At 37.1% G+C, this 17,978-nt stretch overlaps 1 protein-coding gene across 6 annotated transcripts in view; it reads left to right on the top strand.

The window, feature by feature from the left end:
• RBFOX2 (RNA binding fox-1 homolog 2) overlaps positions 1–17,978 on the top strand; it is a 221,536-nt gene that overhangs the window by 65,586 nt on the left and 137,972 nt on the right. For all 6 annotated transcript variants that reach the window (XM_070947652.1, XM_070947651.1, XM_070947653.1 and 3 more), the window contains exon 2: positions 4,625–4,675. In XM_070947652.1, the coding sequence (XP_070803753.1) occupies positions 4,625–4,675 (51 nt within the window). The remainder of the gene's footprint in view (positions 1–4,624; positions 4,676–17,978) is intronic.

Raw genomic sequence — 17,978 nt, forward strand, 5'->3', positions numbered from 1 at the left:
CCTTTCTTTGGTTGTTTGCTTGTGGTGGTTTTGTGTTAATAAAATTTGTTGTAGTTCACCTGTGGTGTCTTCGTTCAAGACTGGGGATTCGGGTGCAAAAGGGGGCGTGGAGAGAGCACAGAGTGGAAGATAAGTGAAAAAAAGTTCTCTCAGTTGCTGTCAGATAAGAGGATTTTCCCAATGCTGGAGTGTATACGCAGCGTTCCGAAAAAGGACATTCAGGTAAGTCAATGTCCATTACAGCATTCAGTAACCAACCTCCAACTTCATTTTTGTGCAGACCATTCCATGGTTGAATCCATTCATGTTGTAATGCACTTTTATTAAATCAACCATCATATAATAAACTTTTTCACATTCGTGCTTTTCTCGGTGATCTGCTGAAGAGCAAAAATTAGCTTCTTAGTTCTCAACATTTTCAGCAGGGGTGTCAAACTCAAGGCCCACAGGCTGGATGCGGGCCACGGGGTGCTTAAATCCAACCCGCGGGGCCGGCCTGAAAATATCAAAGGACCGGCCTGTGGTGCCTCTGCCGGCCGAAAGCAGGCCGCATGGGGACCCCACATGGTCTGTTTTCAGCCTGTTTTCAGCCTGTTTTGGCCAGCAGGGTTCTGCAGGAGACATCCGTCTCATCTCTCTCCCCCCCCCCCGCCAACCTGCGGAGGAGAAATCCAGTTTGACACCCCTGATTTACAGTATCTCTATATTGCCAGTTCCGTAAGACTTCCCAGGGCATATCTGGACATGTTTAATCAATTTTCTGTGGGAGACATTTGTAGATGAACAAGCCAGATATCATTCTATCTGAAGCAGGCAAGCTTATAGATATCTAGATACCAAGATACTTTATAAGTTAAAACCAGCAGTTTGAACTGAATTCAGAAACCCATTGAAAACTATCTCCCAAACTGATTTTATATGTTGCTGCTGGTTCTTACACAAGAGTGGGCAACTGAGCCAACTGCTGTTTCTGGCAGTTTTCAAATATAGATTAATGTAAAAGTCACTGCAGTAATCAGGCTGAGAAATGGTGAGATATGGGTACCTATTGCCAGGCCTTCATGCTCCAGGAACTGCTGTAACTGATGCACCAGATGAAGCTGAGCAAAGGCCCCTTGGCACAACTTTCAGTTGCTTATCTAGAAATAGATATGAGTCTATGAGGAACCCCAAATTACACTAAAACTCTAAATTTAGTTCTTGTAACTGCTAGAATAATAACTTTCAGATCTTACTTCCTGCTCCCCTCCCCACCCCCAAAAAGGAGGAGCTCAGGTTGCCATAGAAATTAGAGTTGTGTGCCATAGGGAGAGATTAGAATACCAGGAAGGAAGAGTGAGAGATGTCACTAGTTCCCTCTATAGTACTGGGGTATTAGTCAACAGTAGAGCCAATTCATATAATCACAGAGGAAATTGCAAAAATTTCTGAAAAGGTGTTATGGTATATCAGAACAACTGTATGAATATTTTATTTTGTTGTTTTTTTTCCTCTTCTGGAGGCTTATCTTTGGGATTTTAAGTATTGCATCATATAGATCCACACATTTTCAGAACTTAATTTCAGTAGTAGTTTTCCAACTTCTGGAATAGATCCTAAAGCAGCATCACAAGTGTTATCTCCTAGTTCTAGTTTAAGTATGAATTGTTGACCAGTTTTCATCTACTAGTTACATCCATCAGATGTTATGCTGTAGTAAATTTGTAGCCTGGAACATTAACTGAGAGTGATAAAAATGAATAAAAGAAAGTGAATACAAATATAACAATTCTTAAATAGTGTATATGGCTTTGCTTATATTGGGGTATGCATTTCATATGGAAAGTTAGACTATTGGATTTTAATGTTTGGAATGGCTGCTGACAAACTCCTTTGCATGATTAAGGTTTCTGGGGCATGTTGCATAGGGCACCTCTGCCCTATGCAATCACAGTGTTTCTCCATGATACCTCCTTGGTGTTCCTTAAAAAGACCTAGGAACCAATTAAATTGGTTCCTTGGTGGTGTTCCTAGTTCTTATGTATTTAAGGGGAAGTCAGTAAAGCTAGACAAACTGCCTGAGGAACATCTGTGCCCGATTGCAGATTTTCAGAAAACTAAAAATGAAGTTTGAAAACTAATTAACTACTTTTTCTATTTATTAATCAACTTTAGGTGCATGCTGTGCATCAAAATCAGGAATAATTGCATAGCAAATAAGATGTGTAGCTTACTTATCTGTGGGATAAGTTGAATACAGTTTATTGTCCCTATTTTGTTTTCAGGAAATATTTGTTTTCACAGCTAGTCCATCCAGATTGAAAAATACATTCATATATACATTCTTTTAAAATTAGTGTAAGGCAGAAAGATTGCATCCACACCCACATGCAGATTTGGATTATGATTCTAGAAAAATACTCCAAATATTTTCTTTTTTTAAAAAAATATATATATTTCTGCATAAGCAAACACACTTCTGGCTAACCGAGAAGTGTTTGACTATGTAAAAGTACTTTTTAAATACTGTATAATATATAAATCTCATATAAAAAAGTTTTTTGTACAGTATAACATTATGTGTACATGGCAAATTGGAAATACCCTTTTTTCTTACTGTACAGGGAGATTTATATATTCTATATATACATGCATATATACAAGGGGACAACATATATTCATATATATTCAATATACAGGGATACTGTTTAATAGTAAATCTGGTTTTGTTATATTGGTAAGGACTTTCTGAATTAATTGATCTGTCAATGGCTATTTGTCTGCTTTTAATAATCAGGAATTGATTGTAATGAGACAAAGGAATATTAAAATTAGATGTAGTGTCACAAGCTAGAACAATTAAGGTTGGAGATCCATCTGTTCTGGGAAGAAGAAAAAATTGGTGAATGTTACTTTTTTATGTACTGTAAATGCAGTACATAAAACTAAATTATGTCTTGCATAAATTCTTCCACTTTTTATTTGGATCTCTTATTTCCTAACCTCAGTTGTCTCTGTATTTCATATAAAAGATATTAGGCTGTTGTCCTAACTCTTAGTAACAGTTTTTCAGCTTGTGTCCTTGAGTTTTCCATAATAGCAACTCCTGCAGAGAATAATTATTCAATAAGAGACACCAGCAAGATATTGACCTGTAAAATTAGTAGCACCAGTTACCTCCTGGGGAAATGCCAGGGCTGCCCGCAAATTCTCACTCTCTCCATAGAAAGTGAGATTTAATTATTGTTATAGTACAAAGATTGGGAACTATGGGAAAGACATCCATTTATGGAAAACAATGTGGTTTTTACATTATAGTGATACCTTCTTTCTGCTTTTAATTCTTCCTATAAAGATGCACAATGTTTTGTCTTACTTCTAGTCATTTCCTCATCAAGCAAATGTTTGAGCACTTCAGCTCTCTCAAATGGACCATGAAGAAGTATTTTCTTTGCTGCTTCAATATCCAGTGATTACTTGATATTGTCAGTAAACGCAATGTAGATGTCACTGAACATCACATTGTAGTTTACCAAATGGGAATGTACTCGATAATAGAAATTTCCTTTGTATGCATACCCTGTTCCCCCCAAAATAAGACATCCCCTGATAATAAGCCCAATCGGGCTTTTGAGCACATGGCAATAAGGCCAAGTGCTTATTTCAGGGTTCAAAAAAGTATAAGTCAGCATCTTATTTTTGGGGAAACATGGTAGTCTTAAAATAAGTGGTGCCTCTTTGCTATTTTTGCTATTATTATTTTGTGTTAAGAAGTGATTTAGAGATAAATATGGGTATTTGAAAGATTAATAGAGACAACTTCTATAATACTGAGTAATTTATAATTATACTTATTTGTGTTTGTATACTGCTATTTCTTCTAGCAGACCCAGAGCAGTGTAGTTTTATTTCTTGTTCTGCTATTAATGGAGCTACTGTGATAAAATCGTTACATTACAAAAAGAAGAAGAAATAAACCTCTTATGTAAAAAATCAATCTGACGTCTGATTCTATATTTAGCAATATGTGCGCTTATCCCTGCTCACTTCCTGAAATAATTAGACAGCACAAGTTGCCAAAATAAAAACCTTTCATTTTTAAAGAAGAGATTAGAAAAGCACAGTATAAAAAACCCTGTTTTCTCTGTATGACTTTATACATGAAATGTTACTTGAGAGAGCTGACAAGAATGCAGCACGCTTACAGAATCCTCCAGCTCAGATTAAATATTTAAACCTTCACATGACATGTTAATTTTTGTAAAATAATGTTTCAAATTATGAAATTCTTGAATTAAGTAAGGTAATGTATTATGTCTGATAATTTCCTACTTATATTTTATAATTAATTTTTGATGCTTTACCTTGGCAAAATGCCTTATTATTTAAAATTATTCTCTCCAACCCTGCAAGAATCCAGGTAGGGAATAACCATTCTTGCAGAATATTGTGTCACAGATATGAATGTGGAAAAGATATTATCTAGAACCTTTGTAACTAAACCAGGTGTCCTATAAATCAACTATATAATCATTTATTCCTAGGAAAAGATTTACCTCTTTTCACTTCATATTAGAATATTTTTAGGTATTCTGGATAGATAGACTTCTATGGTTTCACAAGTATAATATTTGCTTTATTTCAGAATGAGCCTCTGACATCCAGTTATCATGGATACCCAGGAAGAGATAGTCAGGTAAGAATCATTTTATTAAGTGGATTATTATTAATATCATGATTATGTGATGGCTTCTGTTGTAATAATGTTTTATTGGGATTTGTGATTATCCCACTGTATAGGTTTTAGAACAACTATCTCCCATATGGTGGAAAAAAGAGAAAAGCCGTCCATCTTCCTCTTGGTGGGTTTTTGAATTGCTATAACTAGAAGAGCTATTGGAAGTAGACCATGGCAGGCAGTGCCTCTGCAGAGCTTTCTTTGAGTGAGGGCAAAAAAAGGAAGTCACATGCCAACATGATTGTGGTGATCACAGTGATATAGACTTAGAAAACCCAAGGCATGAATGAGGAAGTGAGTAATTACTCTGTTGCTATGGCAAAGAGGATGTCATCTGTTCCACTTTACAGCCTATTTTGCAGAAAGGTAAAATAAATCAAGAGGCACAAAAAACTGCTAAAGAATATAGTAGGCAGGTGGCCAGCAAGTATTTCTGAGGGAGAAGAATGAGTTCTGTTACTTTTTTGGCCAATGACTGGATGAATATCAGAGGAAGAAAGGTAGACTTAATTTTGGGTGTTATGCACAATACTGAAAACATAGCCCCTCTTACCAGATTTATGTTCAGAATTTTATGTTTCCCAAATGTTTACATTTTAAAACTAAATAGAAGGAAATAAAGGAAATGAATAAAATATAAAGTATAAATTTGTAACCTAAAGTATAATACTAATTGAATAAAATCATTTGCAATTGAGTTTTCTTAGAATAATCTAGGAAGCAAGTTAATAACAGTTTTATTGGCCAAGCGATTGTTAAATGTTTTGCCAATATAATCCATACTTTTTGATGTGAATTTATGAAAAGTAAGCAATCATCATATAATTTATGTTTGTTAAAACATAACAAACATAGTTATAGCTCAAGAATGAACTCTAGTGTGAAAAAGCTTTTGAATGATAATGTACGGTTCTGTTGTCCTTGATTCATCCATATAATCCAGTGAGCTGGATATTAATTAAAAATAAATGGTAAATATTAGCAGAAAAGCTGGGTCGGGATGACAGCAGTAATGCCCCGTTCAGAGATTGAAGAGAATAAGCTGTTTGCCAAGCACACCCACGGTTCCCATCACTAGGCTGCAGCACAACTGTATTGCTTTTGATGTATAAAAAATAGTCAGCAATCACTTGAGCATTCTAAAGGATGAGAAAGTGGTTAGGAAGCAAACTAAAGCTGAATTTATGAAACTGAGTAGTCTTGTCTCTCTCCAGCTGTGATTTCCAACTTAGTGACCTCTTTACTTAGAAGAGACTTGCTAGTTCCAGTTAGCCTATTAAGCAAGAACTATCTGTAGATTTTTTTAAAAAAATCTAATAATCATATGTATTGCAAATTACTGAAACAAGTCGCAAGTTTTGAATTATTGTATAATTTAATTATTGTATAAGCTTTCTGTTTAAGTAACAAGGCTCATATTTGTTGATAGGATGGGCATTCTGAATCTGTTCCAGATTGTTTTTTTTAAAAGGAAAATAAATGTGAAATTTAATCATAAATAAGATTTTACGAATTGTATGGGCACATGTAGAAGATAATTGTATTATTCAATAAATATGAATATTAAGAAATAGCCTTTAAATTCCAATTACCAGGTTGATCTGTTTGATACAGAAATAGTTGTTATGCTTTCTCTCAATCTGATTTTTTATTTTCATTAATAAGATTTCAAAACTTTTAATTAATTTCATTGGGAACTCCTAATATGACTAAGTTCTCTGTAACTATAAAAGAGATCTGATGGGACACAGGCGATTGTGTGTGTGGATGGAGCGTTCTAATGTTGAACATAAATGTGAGTCAAGACAATTATACTTTTGAAAACACCCACTCTTTTCTGTTGCAGATGAATTTACTTTAACAATAATTATATCTTATCATCTAGATTTTCCCATGCCTTATTGAACAAATAATAACATTGAATCTAGCCTTATCTGATTCAGCGTAAGCTGATTTGAATACTTTATAGGCAATGTGAATCAGTATTTGAAGGCTATTTAATCCATATTGAAATGATTTAGACGAGTTTCTGCCTGTATAGATGGCTATGATTAATTAATAGTCTATTCACAATCTGTTGTATTTAAGTGTAAAAAATGTTTTACAGAATATGACTTTTTCAGATTTAATATGTCAACTTGCCATATCCCAGCAATATGCTTCCTTCAGCCTAGTTTTTAATCCTTTTTAATCCATACCATTGAGAAAGTAGATATTTTCACATTATTTAAAAATTGCAACCTAGTATGACTTAGCTTACTTCAATCAATTTTACTGCATTCTCATCAAAAATGCATTGAGGTAGGCAAGATCAGGAAACAGCAAGGATGTCAGGAATTAATTCATTTGTGTTATAGAATATAGTAAAAGAATGTTGAAAACTTTCCAAAATATCCCTCTGCCCTCTCTTGTACCAATCAGAATCAAGGCAGAGTTATTTTGATTTACTTTCTGATTCCTTTTCATTTACCAGGACTGAACTGTTGTTATACTTTCCCAAAAACGGTTGGTGCATTCCTTCCTTCCTTAAGGTTATCTCCATGCTCCTCTACACTTTCCTTAAATTTACTACTATTACAGAATTGCAATGCTGTTCAGATATGCATGACCTGAAGAACATTCTTTTCTATGTTCCATTCTACACAAAAAGATGCAGCACAATAAAAATTTATTTGCAACGGGTATTGTAGAAAAGGTATTATAACATGAGAAATAGCAGTTCAAATTTCAACCAGTTCTCCTTGATTTATATGAATTAAGTGATTGTTTATGATATATTTATGGTAGAAATTGGTCTTAAAGACATTTTTCTAAGTGAATGCACATTATGCCTAAAGTCAATAAAACGGTATTATCTTTGATTATAATCATCGATGTAATTAACTTAAGAAATCTAATAAGGTCTTCAAGTCCTCAGAATTCCCAGCTAGTATGGCCATCTCGACATTCTAGTCCACAGCTTCTAACATCGGGTTAGAGAAGGCTGTCTTCAGATTTCTAAATTAGAAACAAGAGGATTGCTATACTAAAGGTTTGAAATTTCTGCTCTTCCTGCCAGCCCGCCTGCCCACCTGACTGCATTTTAAAAGAAAAGGTGTTTTAGGTTTGCCTTTGAATATATGACCAATAGAACAGAGATAGATGCTTCCTTGGCACCTTTCCTGAAGCACTTTATGAGTGTTGTTTGTTTATGTGCTGCTCCTTCCCATGTAAGCTCTTCTGGGTGACATTGCTTAAACTTTTGCTAACTAAGCACCCTCTAGTGGAGGAATGTCATGTTTCATTACAAAATAAACATTTTTTTCTCTTTCTGCTTGTATATAGGTAGTCCTTGATTTACGACCACAATTGAGTCCAAAAATTCTCTTGCTTGCAAAGTGAGACATTTCTTAAGTGAGTTTTGTCCCATGTTACGATCTTCCTTGCCACAGTTATGAATTCCTGCAGTTCTTAAGTTATTAATGGCCAAACAATGCCGACTGGCGGCCCCCAGGGGGAGAGCCTTCTCTGTGGGGGCACCTACTATCTGGAACGAGCTCCCCCCAGAGATACGGAGGATCCCGGATCTGCGCACCTTCCGCCGCGCCTTAAAGACCTTACTATTTCACCAGGCCGGCCTGGCCTAATTTTCCCCCTCTTTTATAAAAGATTTTTAAAATTTTAAATATCTTTTAGTATTTATATATTCAATTTTAAATTGGTTTTAAAAGTTTGGGGTTTTAAATTTGTCGGGGCCAAAATTATTTAATTTGATTTTATTCTATTTTTTAAATTTTGTATTGTATGTGTTTTTATTGTCTGGCTGTGCACCGCCCTGAGTCCTTCGGGAGTAGGGCGGTATAGAAATCTAATAAATAATAATAATAATAATAATAATAATAATAATTAATAAAGGAGAATATTTGTAGCTCAGGATTGATATGACAATGAAGTTACCTCATTTGGGTAATGAAACATCTGCATGAAAACAAGCAAACTCAGAGAGCACCAAGGAGCCCTCAATTGTTAAGTTGGTAACACGGTTGTTAAGTGAACCTGGCTTCCCCATTGACTTTGCTTGTCAGAAAGTTACAAAAGGTGCCCAGGACACTGCAACGTCGTAAGTATGAGTCAGTTTGCCAAGTGTCCAAATTTTTATCACATGACCATGGAGATGCTGCAATGGTTGTAAGTGTGAAAAACAATCATGTCACTTTTTTCAGTGCTTTTGTAACTTTGAACAGTCACTAAATGATCTTTTGTAAATCAAGGATTACCTGTATTTTTTAATTGTAGCTCTTCTATAGGGCAGAAAGAGAGGTAACCATTATTAACAAAATATCTACAGTTTTTGTCAATATTTGTGATTGTAAAGTGTGTGTGTGTGTATGTGTGTGTGTGTGTGTATGTATATATGCGAAAACCACTCACACCATAATCACGAAATCACCAGAACCATAAAGTCTACAAACTTGAAATTTGCCATGTATGTTCCACTTGGCTTCTAGGTGCTCACTAAAAAAGAATTTTTCGAAATGACCATCAGAGCATTAGTATTTCCTATATTATGGTTAATACACTCTGATGCTAAGGAGTTCTACTCCCACTCCCCACCTGAAAAGAAATCTGTTCAAAATGCAAAACACAAACAGAGGAGAGGAGTCTCACTTTCAGTTTTACTTTCACAGCAGCAAGGCCGAGGGAGAGAAAGGGATAGGATAGGGGAGGCTTCTGTGGGCAAGGCTGAGGGAGAGAAGGGGATAGGATAGGGGAGGCCTGTGGGGCAAGGCTGAGGGGGAGAAGGGGATAGGATAGGGGAGGCTTCTGTGGGGCAAGGCTGAGGGAGAGAAGGGGAGAGGAGAGGCCGATCATAACTACTCATTAATTTTCAAGTTTCGTAGCGAAGCATGGGTATCCAGCTAGTATATATATATATATATACACACATACGTTACATACTTTACATACTTTTCATAAATATAATTTTTCACAGAAACTTTATAAATGAAATATCTGTAACATTTCTCCTATTTGGCCCTCAGAATTTTGTCCTAATAAATCTGCACAATATCAATTGAGCTTTTCTACAAATTAGATATTTATTCAGTGTTTCATATGACAAACTTGACACACATTCATGTATAATATAATCTGCATGGGATCTAACAGAAATCAGAGGAGTATTTCGTTTGCTGTGATAAATGTCCTACTTAAAAATTATTTAGTACAGAGTGTTGTGGGCTGTTGGCTGCCAGCAGAACTAGCAGCAGAGTCAGACAAGGGGGAGGGGAAACCTGGGACAGCTTTGCAGCCTTTGGAAGGCTCCGATGAGGAAACAGATGCAGAGCTGGGGCCTTCTGTCTGCCCCCAGATGGAGAGGTAGCTGTCTTCGGGGCCTGAGCTGAGTGAGGGGGAGGAACAGAAGGGGCCCATCCCAGATGCGTGTATATGTAGGGAGGAAAGGAGAGGAGAGCAACGGAAAGCAATAAGCTGGCTGTCAGAGAAAAGAGGACAAATTTATTTATTGTATTTATTTATTGGTTCAATTTATATGCCGCCCTTCTCCGGAGACTCACGGCGGCTTACAATGCGTTAAGCAATAGCCTTCATACTTTTGTATATACCTGCTTAGTAGGGCTTTCGGACCCCCCTAAGCAAGGGACCCCCCTTGTTCTTTTTTATACAAAGTCAGCTTATTGCCCCCACAATCCGGGTCCTCATTTTACCTACCTCGAAAGGCTGGAAGGCTGAGTCAACCTTGAGCCTGGTGAGATTCGAACTTGCAGTAATTGCAGGCAGCTGGTGTTACTTAATAGCACTTTAGTCTGCTGCGCCACCAAGGCTCTTGCCAGACGCTAGCCAGCCCCTCCCTGGCTGGGAAATAAATAGCAGGGGTTTAGGAGTGGCCGATTGTCACAGACAACCATCCGTTTTCCAGTGGCCATTATTCAAGTTGGATTCCTTTGCCAGAACAAGGTTTGTCGGGCTAATGGCTCTGTATTGAAGGTGCCAAGGGAGTCTCCTTGCTGGGAACTAATAGGCTGGGTCAGAACACAGAGCAAAATAAATATTCCACAGATTATTATCAAAACTACAATTTTATGTTATTATAATGAAATCCTAAAATAAAAATATTTTAATTATAGGTTTCAGTTTTCAAGGTGTATATAATTTTGAAGCTTTGTGGAGGAAATAAATTAAATGAAGAAATCTGCAATGGATAATTTAGAAGGCGAATGTGAAAAGAAAGAATTGAACCCCTTATATACCTTATCCCTTCCATGGCCCATAGTCTTTCCTTCAGATGCATTGTTAAGGGGGAAAAGTAGCCAGTTGAAGATTAATATTTATTAATTTGCACTGTAATTTAATTTAGGCCCTAATTAGGCAAGAATACATGCCAGGATCCCACAGGTTGTCAGTTGCAGGTCCATAGTATGTTCTGCCACTATGTAAATTGCTAGTAAATGCAACTGCTAATATCTATATATGTGTCTTATACGTGTATTGATTCTTTTGTACAGAAATATCATATTTTTCGGACTATAAGATGCTCTCGACTATAAGATGCACCTAGCTTTTGGGGAGGAAAACAAGAAAAAAAATCTGCCTCTGCCGCCCAACAATTTGCCTCCTTGCAAACAGCTTGGTCAACTTCAGCAGAGCCTGATTTAGCACGAGCTGCTGATGTTTACGGGACCGCCTACTACCACAAACAGCCTCCCACCGGCCGGTACGCTCTCATAGAGAGGGGCTCCTCTGGGTGCTGTCAGCCAAACAAATGTCGACTGGCGGCCCCCAGGGGGAGGGCCTTCTCTGTGGGGGCACCCACTATCTGGAACAAGCTCCCCCCAGAGATACGGAGGATCCCGGATCTGCGCACTTTCCGCCGTGCTCTTAAGACCCTCCTATTCCAGCAAGCTGGCCAGGCCTAATTTTCTCCCCTGTTTTATAATTCTTTTAAATCGAAATTTTAATCTGTTTTAAATTATTGGGATTTTTAATTGTCTCGGGCTAAATTATTTAATCTGGTTTTAATTATGTTTCTAACTTTTGTATCTATGTATTTTATTTTGTGCCTGTTCACTGCCCTGAGTCCTTCGGGAGTAGGGCGGTATATAAATTTAATAAAAACAAAACAAAACAAAACAATTGGTGGTTGGATCTGCCTCCCGGAATACCACTATCAGCTGTTCCAGGCTGCGGGGATCGCACCTTCCCATTGCCACTGTCGCCGCCCATCACCACTGCTACCTATCGCCTCCTTTGCGCGCCCCATTTTAGGCCTCCGCATGCCCTATTTTAGACCTATTCCAAGCGGCAGGGATAGGTGGTGGTGGCGATGGGCGGTGGCGATCCCTGCAGCCTGGAACAGCTGATAGGAGGTATTCCGGAAGGCAGGTCCAACCGCCTATCAGCTGTTCGTGCTAAATCAGGCTGTGTTGAAGCTGACCAGGCTGTTTGCTGTTTGCTGCAAGGAGGCAAATTGCTGGGAGGCAGAGGCCAAAGGGTGGGTGGGACTTTGGCAACATTCGCTGTATAAGATGTACAGACATTTCCACCCGCTTTTGGGGAGGGGAAGTGCATCTTATACACCGAAAAATACGGTACTTGTTTTCAGGAAAAAATAAAATGTGTATGTTGATTAAATATATAAAAATACATGGAATATAAAAATAACAAGAACCAGCTGTTGGATAAAAATTTTAATTGATTTAAAGTTTTAGAGTTCTTTAATCATAAAGTCTCAAAGCTCCTATAAATGATACAATGCTGGAGAAAAGACGTGGCTCTTAAAAAGTTGACTGTGCCTTGTAAAGCCAAAAAAAAAAAAGCTCTATTTTTATAGAGAATAAGTTTCAACGTGGCACTTTTGGGGAACAGTTCTTGCGGCTTAGGTTGCTCTTTGCCATAAGAGGGCACTCATTACCCAGAAATTACTGAGTATTATTGGGAACAAATTGAACTCTAGAGCAGTTGTCTATATTGACTAATGTGAAAGAAAAACCAAGCAACCCAAAACCCATGCCACCGTAGTAAAAGCATTCTTCCTGCAGAAGCTATTTCGAAAGCTTATTTTCTGGCTGTTTCCAGGAAGCCTTGAAATATACTAATAAAGTTAGGGGGTTGCTTTTGACTTTCCAGAAGGATGTGGAAAAACCGAGGGTTGGAGAAGGAAGATTCTATTTAGTTCAACTGTTGAATGAGTCTGTCAGAAAAAATGAAGGAAAAAAAGGCTATATGTAGTCAACAAGTCGATGGTAACTAGAACATAGCTGTGTGAAATTTCATTTGTCCTTAATCAGATTGCTTTATCAAACACTATCTGAGAAAAAGCAAAAGGCTTCCAGCAACAACTTTGCTGCTGTTGTAGAATAAATACATGTAGAATAAATATATGTCACTGGTGTCACCGTATCCCTCGACACCCGAAGTGGTAAAAGAGGAAGCAAATAGTGTTGCCATAGTTAATTTCTTCTTCCAGCTGCTCCTGACCAGAACACTCTATATATTTTGTTGAAAACTTTAGCAGGGTATTCTTAAAGCAGTGATGATAGAAACTAACAGTAGTAAAACCTTTCCAGTTTGTATTAGATGGAGGAGAAAATATTGTATATAAGGCTTGTAAAAAAATAGACTCTATAAGTATCTTCAAGACACATTTGAACCAAGGAAACTTGTCTTCAGCAACAGCATAAATTAAAAAAAAAAGGTGAACAGGAAGAACAAAATAATAAACCTAAAAGTTAGCATAAGTACATTGTCATCAAGAAAGTGATTCAGATTTTGGGTTCCACCCAGAGGTTCTGCAACCTTGTGGTAGAACATTCAATAGAAAATTCAACACATTAAAAATTCTCAGTGCTAGATAATTAAATTCTGTCTTACCTGTCATAATAAAACAATATGTTACTTAGATGTTTAATTTTCTGTAGTAGAAGGTCAAGTAAGTACAGAGACTTATAAGAAAAAGGAAATTAATCTTTTATATAATGGTTATCTTCATGCCACTTTAATATAATCTTCCATTTTCTCAAATATTGAAGAGGCTTTTTTTAAAAATAGAATGAACAGGATTGAATTTCGGAAACTTCAAACTGTCAAACATTATTTAAATAAGATGCTTGCATCTTCAATATTTGATCTCATTGAGAATCCAACAGAAGATATTGTATGTGTGTGTGTGTGTAGTCATCAAACTTATTGTCCGACTTCACTTGATGTAACATTGAATCTCTATTCTACAAAACCTGAAACTCAAATTAAAAAATTAGCTAGCAGCAGAAGCTTCAGAGTCCTGATATGGTTAGCTGAATTGCTTTATTACAGACAAGTGTGCTATTCAAAATATATGTAAAGACACTTTTCTGGCTTTGTACTTATCTAAATCTCTAAAAGTAATATTTACTTCTTTCTTTAACAATAATGGCATTCAAGGTAAATAACAGTAATAAAAGACATTATTAAGCATGATTACATCAGAACTAAAATTTACAAATACAATATAATTCTTATTTTTAAAAGAACCCTGAGAAATGGAATTGACTACATTTAATGTGCTATGTTTATTTATGTGTCAATTTTATCCCCCTCTAAAATAGATAGATTTTATTTTTGGTACTCTGTCCCATACCTGGTTTTTCATGTCTTCCAACAGTGCACTTATGATCACCATAACTGAGTCCATTCCTCTTGCTACTGATCATCCTCATTTTTTCTTTATTTCTGCTTTCACCAGCATTAGTTTATTTTGGGTGTGTGTTAAATTTATATCTCAATTTTCCCCCAAGAATTCAAGGTGACTTAAAAGGAGATTTCAATTTTATTCCCACAACAACAATCCTGTGTGGTGGATTGAGCTGAGAGAAAGTGACTGACCTACTGTCATGAAGCAAATTTCCATGGCTAAGTTTGAATTTAGGTGTCTCAAGTTTGCTTTTGGTTTTGTAATAGCAAGAGCACTTAAACTTGTATACCGCTTCACAGTTCTTTACATCCCTTTAAGCCCCCAACAATCTGGGTCCTCATTTTACTGACCTCGGAAGGATGGAAGGCAGAATCAACCTTGAGCTGGTGAGAATTGAATTGCTGGCAGACAACAGAATTAGTCTGCAATACTGCATTCTAACCACTGTGCCACCACCGCTTCTAACCCCTACTGACTGTCAGTAAAACCCACTGAGATCTTTTTGATTGTTCTGTAGACTTAAATGGACATAACCGTAGTTCCAAAAAAAACCAACAACCTACTTACCAAACAACTACAGGATTAAATCTTTGAATATCAAACCAAATGTGAATCTGTATCTATGAATTTAAAAAAATTTTAACCCTCAAAATTTAGAGGGTTTTTTTGGGGGGAGGAGGGGAAGATAACAAGTCGTTGTTATCATGTCTATACATGGTTTGCTTTTAAAACTCAGAGTATGGCTTCAGCACCTACCCTGGTACATGAATCTTCAAACTCTCTTTATTTTCTGCCTAGCCAAATTAATGAAAAAAGGCTGTTTACACAACGTACATTAACTTACACAAAAGGAAATTATAGTTGGCCCCCTGAAGTAGCTTATAGTGGAGTTCCCACTGTTGATAAAAATTCTTATCTGTAGAAATATCTGAAGCAATTAAAAACCAAAGCCAGAATCCTGTAATAAGCTAAAGCATTACCGTATTTTCCGGCGTATAAGATGACTTTTTAACACATGAAAATCTTCTCAAAAGTCGGGGGTCGTCTTATACGCCGGGTGTCGTTCTCCTGTAACCAGGCAGACCAGCCCGAAAGGCTCTGATGAGCCTTAAATGGCTCTGGCGATCCCAGCTCTGACGATCCCAGCTCTGACGATCCCAGCTGAGTTCCCTGCAACTCAGCTGGGATCGCCAGAAACCATGTAAAAGGAAAAAAGTTTTCCCCCTCCAGCTTGCTTACCTCAGCTGCTAGTCGCAACGCTTGCCTTGCTTCCTTGCCTGAATCTATTCCATCAGCAAGCAACTCCCTGCCTGCAATCAAGCAAGCAGGGAGTTGTGGACTTCAACTCCCAGAATTCCTCAGCCAGCAAAGTAAAGCTGGCTGAGGAATTCTGGGAGTTGAAGTCTACAAGTCTTAAAGTTGCCAAGTTTGAAGATCTCTGTTCTATTGGGTAAGTTTTTTTCCCCTTTGGGAGCTTTAAAAAAAATAGTCAATTGGGGTTATACTTGGGGGGTTTTTTAGTTGTTCTTTTTTAGACCTAGCCATTTAAAGTTTAGGAAGTTTTAAACTTAGCTTTCATATAAAAATTAAAATAAAATAAAATAATATTTGTGCAGCTTTCTGAGATTTAGTGTGTTTTTGTAGTGTTTCACTCTAACTACACAAACACACAAAATCTCACAAAGCTGTATGTGGAATTTTGTGTGTGTAAAGTGTGAAAGTTGTTTTTTTGGGCTTTTTGTGGCTGTGTGAGGTTCCTGCTTGTTGCAGGGGCCATTTTGGGTCTAACACAGCTGCTTTTACGTTGTGGGTGAGCCAGTTGTGTTGTGTTGTGTGTGTTTAGAGTGTGAAAGTTTTTTTGGGGGGGCTTTTTGTGGCTGTGTGAGGTTCCTGCTTGTTGCAGGGGCCATTTTGGGTCTAGCATAGCTGCTTTTACATTGTGGGTAAGCCAGTTGTGTTGTGTATGTGTAGAGTGTGAAAGTTTTTTGGGGGGCTTTTTGTGGCTGTGTGAGGTTCCTGCTTGTTGCAGAGGCCATTTTGGGACTAGCACAGCTGCTTTTACATTGTAGGTGAGCCAGTTGATGTTTTTCAATTTTTATTTGGTGTGCATTGGAAGAGGGGTAGTCTTATATGGCGAGTATAGCCCAAACCCTATATTTTAACAGGAAAAGTTGGGGGTCGTCTTATACGCCCAGTTGTCTTATACGCCGGAAAATACGGTATTTATCAATTTACAAGTAAAATAACTAGTACATGAAATCAGAGTGGCTTATATCAAGTAAATTTTAAAATAAAATAATACCTAAATCTAACAAAGTAGACCTACCAAGTCAGTCCAGGTCCAATGTCTGCATTAAAAGCCTGTTGGAATAATACAGTTTTTAAAGCCCTATGACAAGTGAGTGAAATTGGGGGCACCAGAATCTGAGAGCCATGGTTTTCCATGACACAAGGATTGCAACCAAGAAGGTGTAACTCCTGGCTCCATTTTTTTTCTCTTCAGAAGAGTGAGAACTCATATGGTAGCATAGCACTTGGGATATATGCACTGGCCAAGCCAAATCTGAATGGAAGAGATGATCCTGTAACTTTCAGGTTGCCATTTAGAGCTTTACAGGTAATGAGCATTGGCTACTAGTGCAATAGCTGAAGAATAACTTTTCTAAATGTTCTCCTCCATGCTAGGTCATTGCATTTTTGACCAGTTGCAGCAACTAAATCATTTCCAAGGACAAACACTCTATAGATACATTGCAGTGGTCCATATCTGAGATGAGGACATGAGTCACAGTGTTTCTGAACTAGATTTCTCTAACTAAAATACCCATGAGATTCTAACGTGGTTTTCCATACGAAGGATGGGGAATAAAACCTCCATGGACTTATTGTTTGGCAATATCTGCTTATCTCTTGGAATAAGAGATGAACAATATTTCATCTATTCATATGAGCAATGAAGTCAGTCCTGGAAGTCTTCCTCCTAAGAGTCTGACAATTGTGGAATGGATCTGACCCTTTCTTGCAAATGTTTGAGTTGTAAGACAGAAAGGATTTAGTAGTTGACATGTATTTGTCTAGGTGCCTGGCAGCTGGAAGGGCACAGAGATGTCTTCATGACAGCTGTCTTGTTCCATACTGTTCAATGCTTGTTTAATATGAAGCAACATTCACCCTTTCTATGTCTTTTGTGTCTGAAATAAAATTTAACTCCCAACATTTCTTCTTCCATTGTGTGAGTTTCTTTTGTAGCTTTTATTTCCATAAATGTATCTCTCTCTTAATATAGAGAAGTTAGGTTCAGACAATTCTTAAGCTATACTTTGGGGGATGTTAAGAAAAGGGGAAGAATCCATAATGTTACTTGTCGCAACTTTAGCCATTGGAATGCTAAATTAAAATGAAATGGTTTTAAATTCTAAAGTCTTAGAAGCTACAAAATAAATAGAAATGACAATTCTGATCATTTGTATCATGATAGCAGGATTTCAGGCGGTGGCAGCTAAACAATAAAAATGTTCAGAGCAATTGAGAAGATAAATTCAAGATATGAAACTGTTCATCATTCAATATATATTTTTAAAAGTGCCTAGCCTA

This window comes from Pituophis catenifer, unplaced genomic scaffold (assembly GCF_029215685.1).
Source record: "Pituophis catenifer annectens isolate HBS135680 unplaced genomic scaffold, rPitCat1.0.hap2 SCAF_7, whole genome shotgun sequence".
Lineage (NCBI taxonomy): Eukaryota > Metazoa > Chordata > Lepidosauria > Squamata > Colubridae > Pituophis > Pituophis catenifer.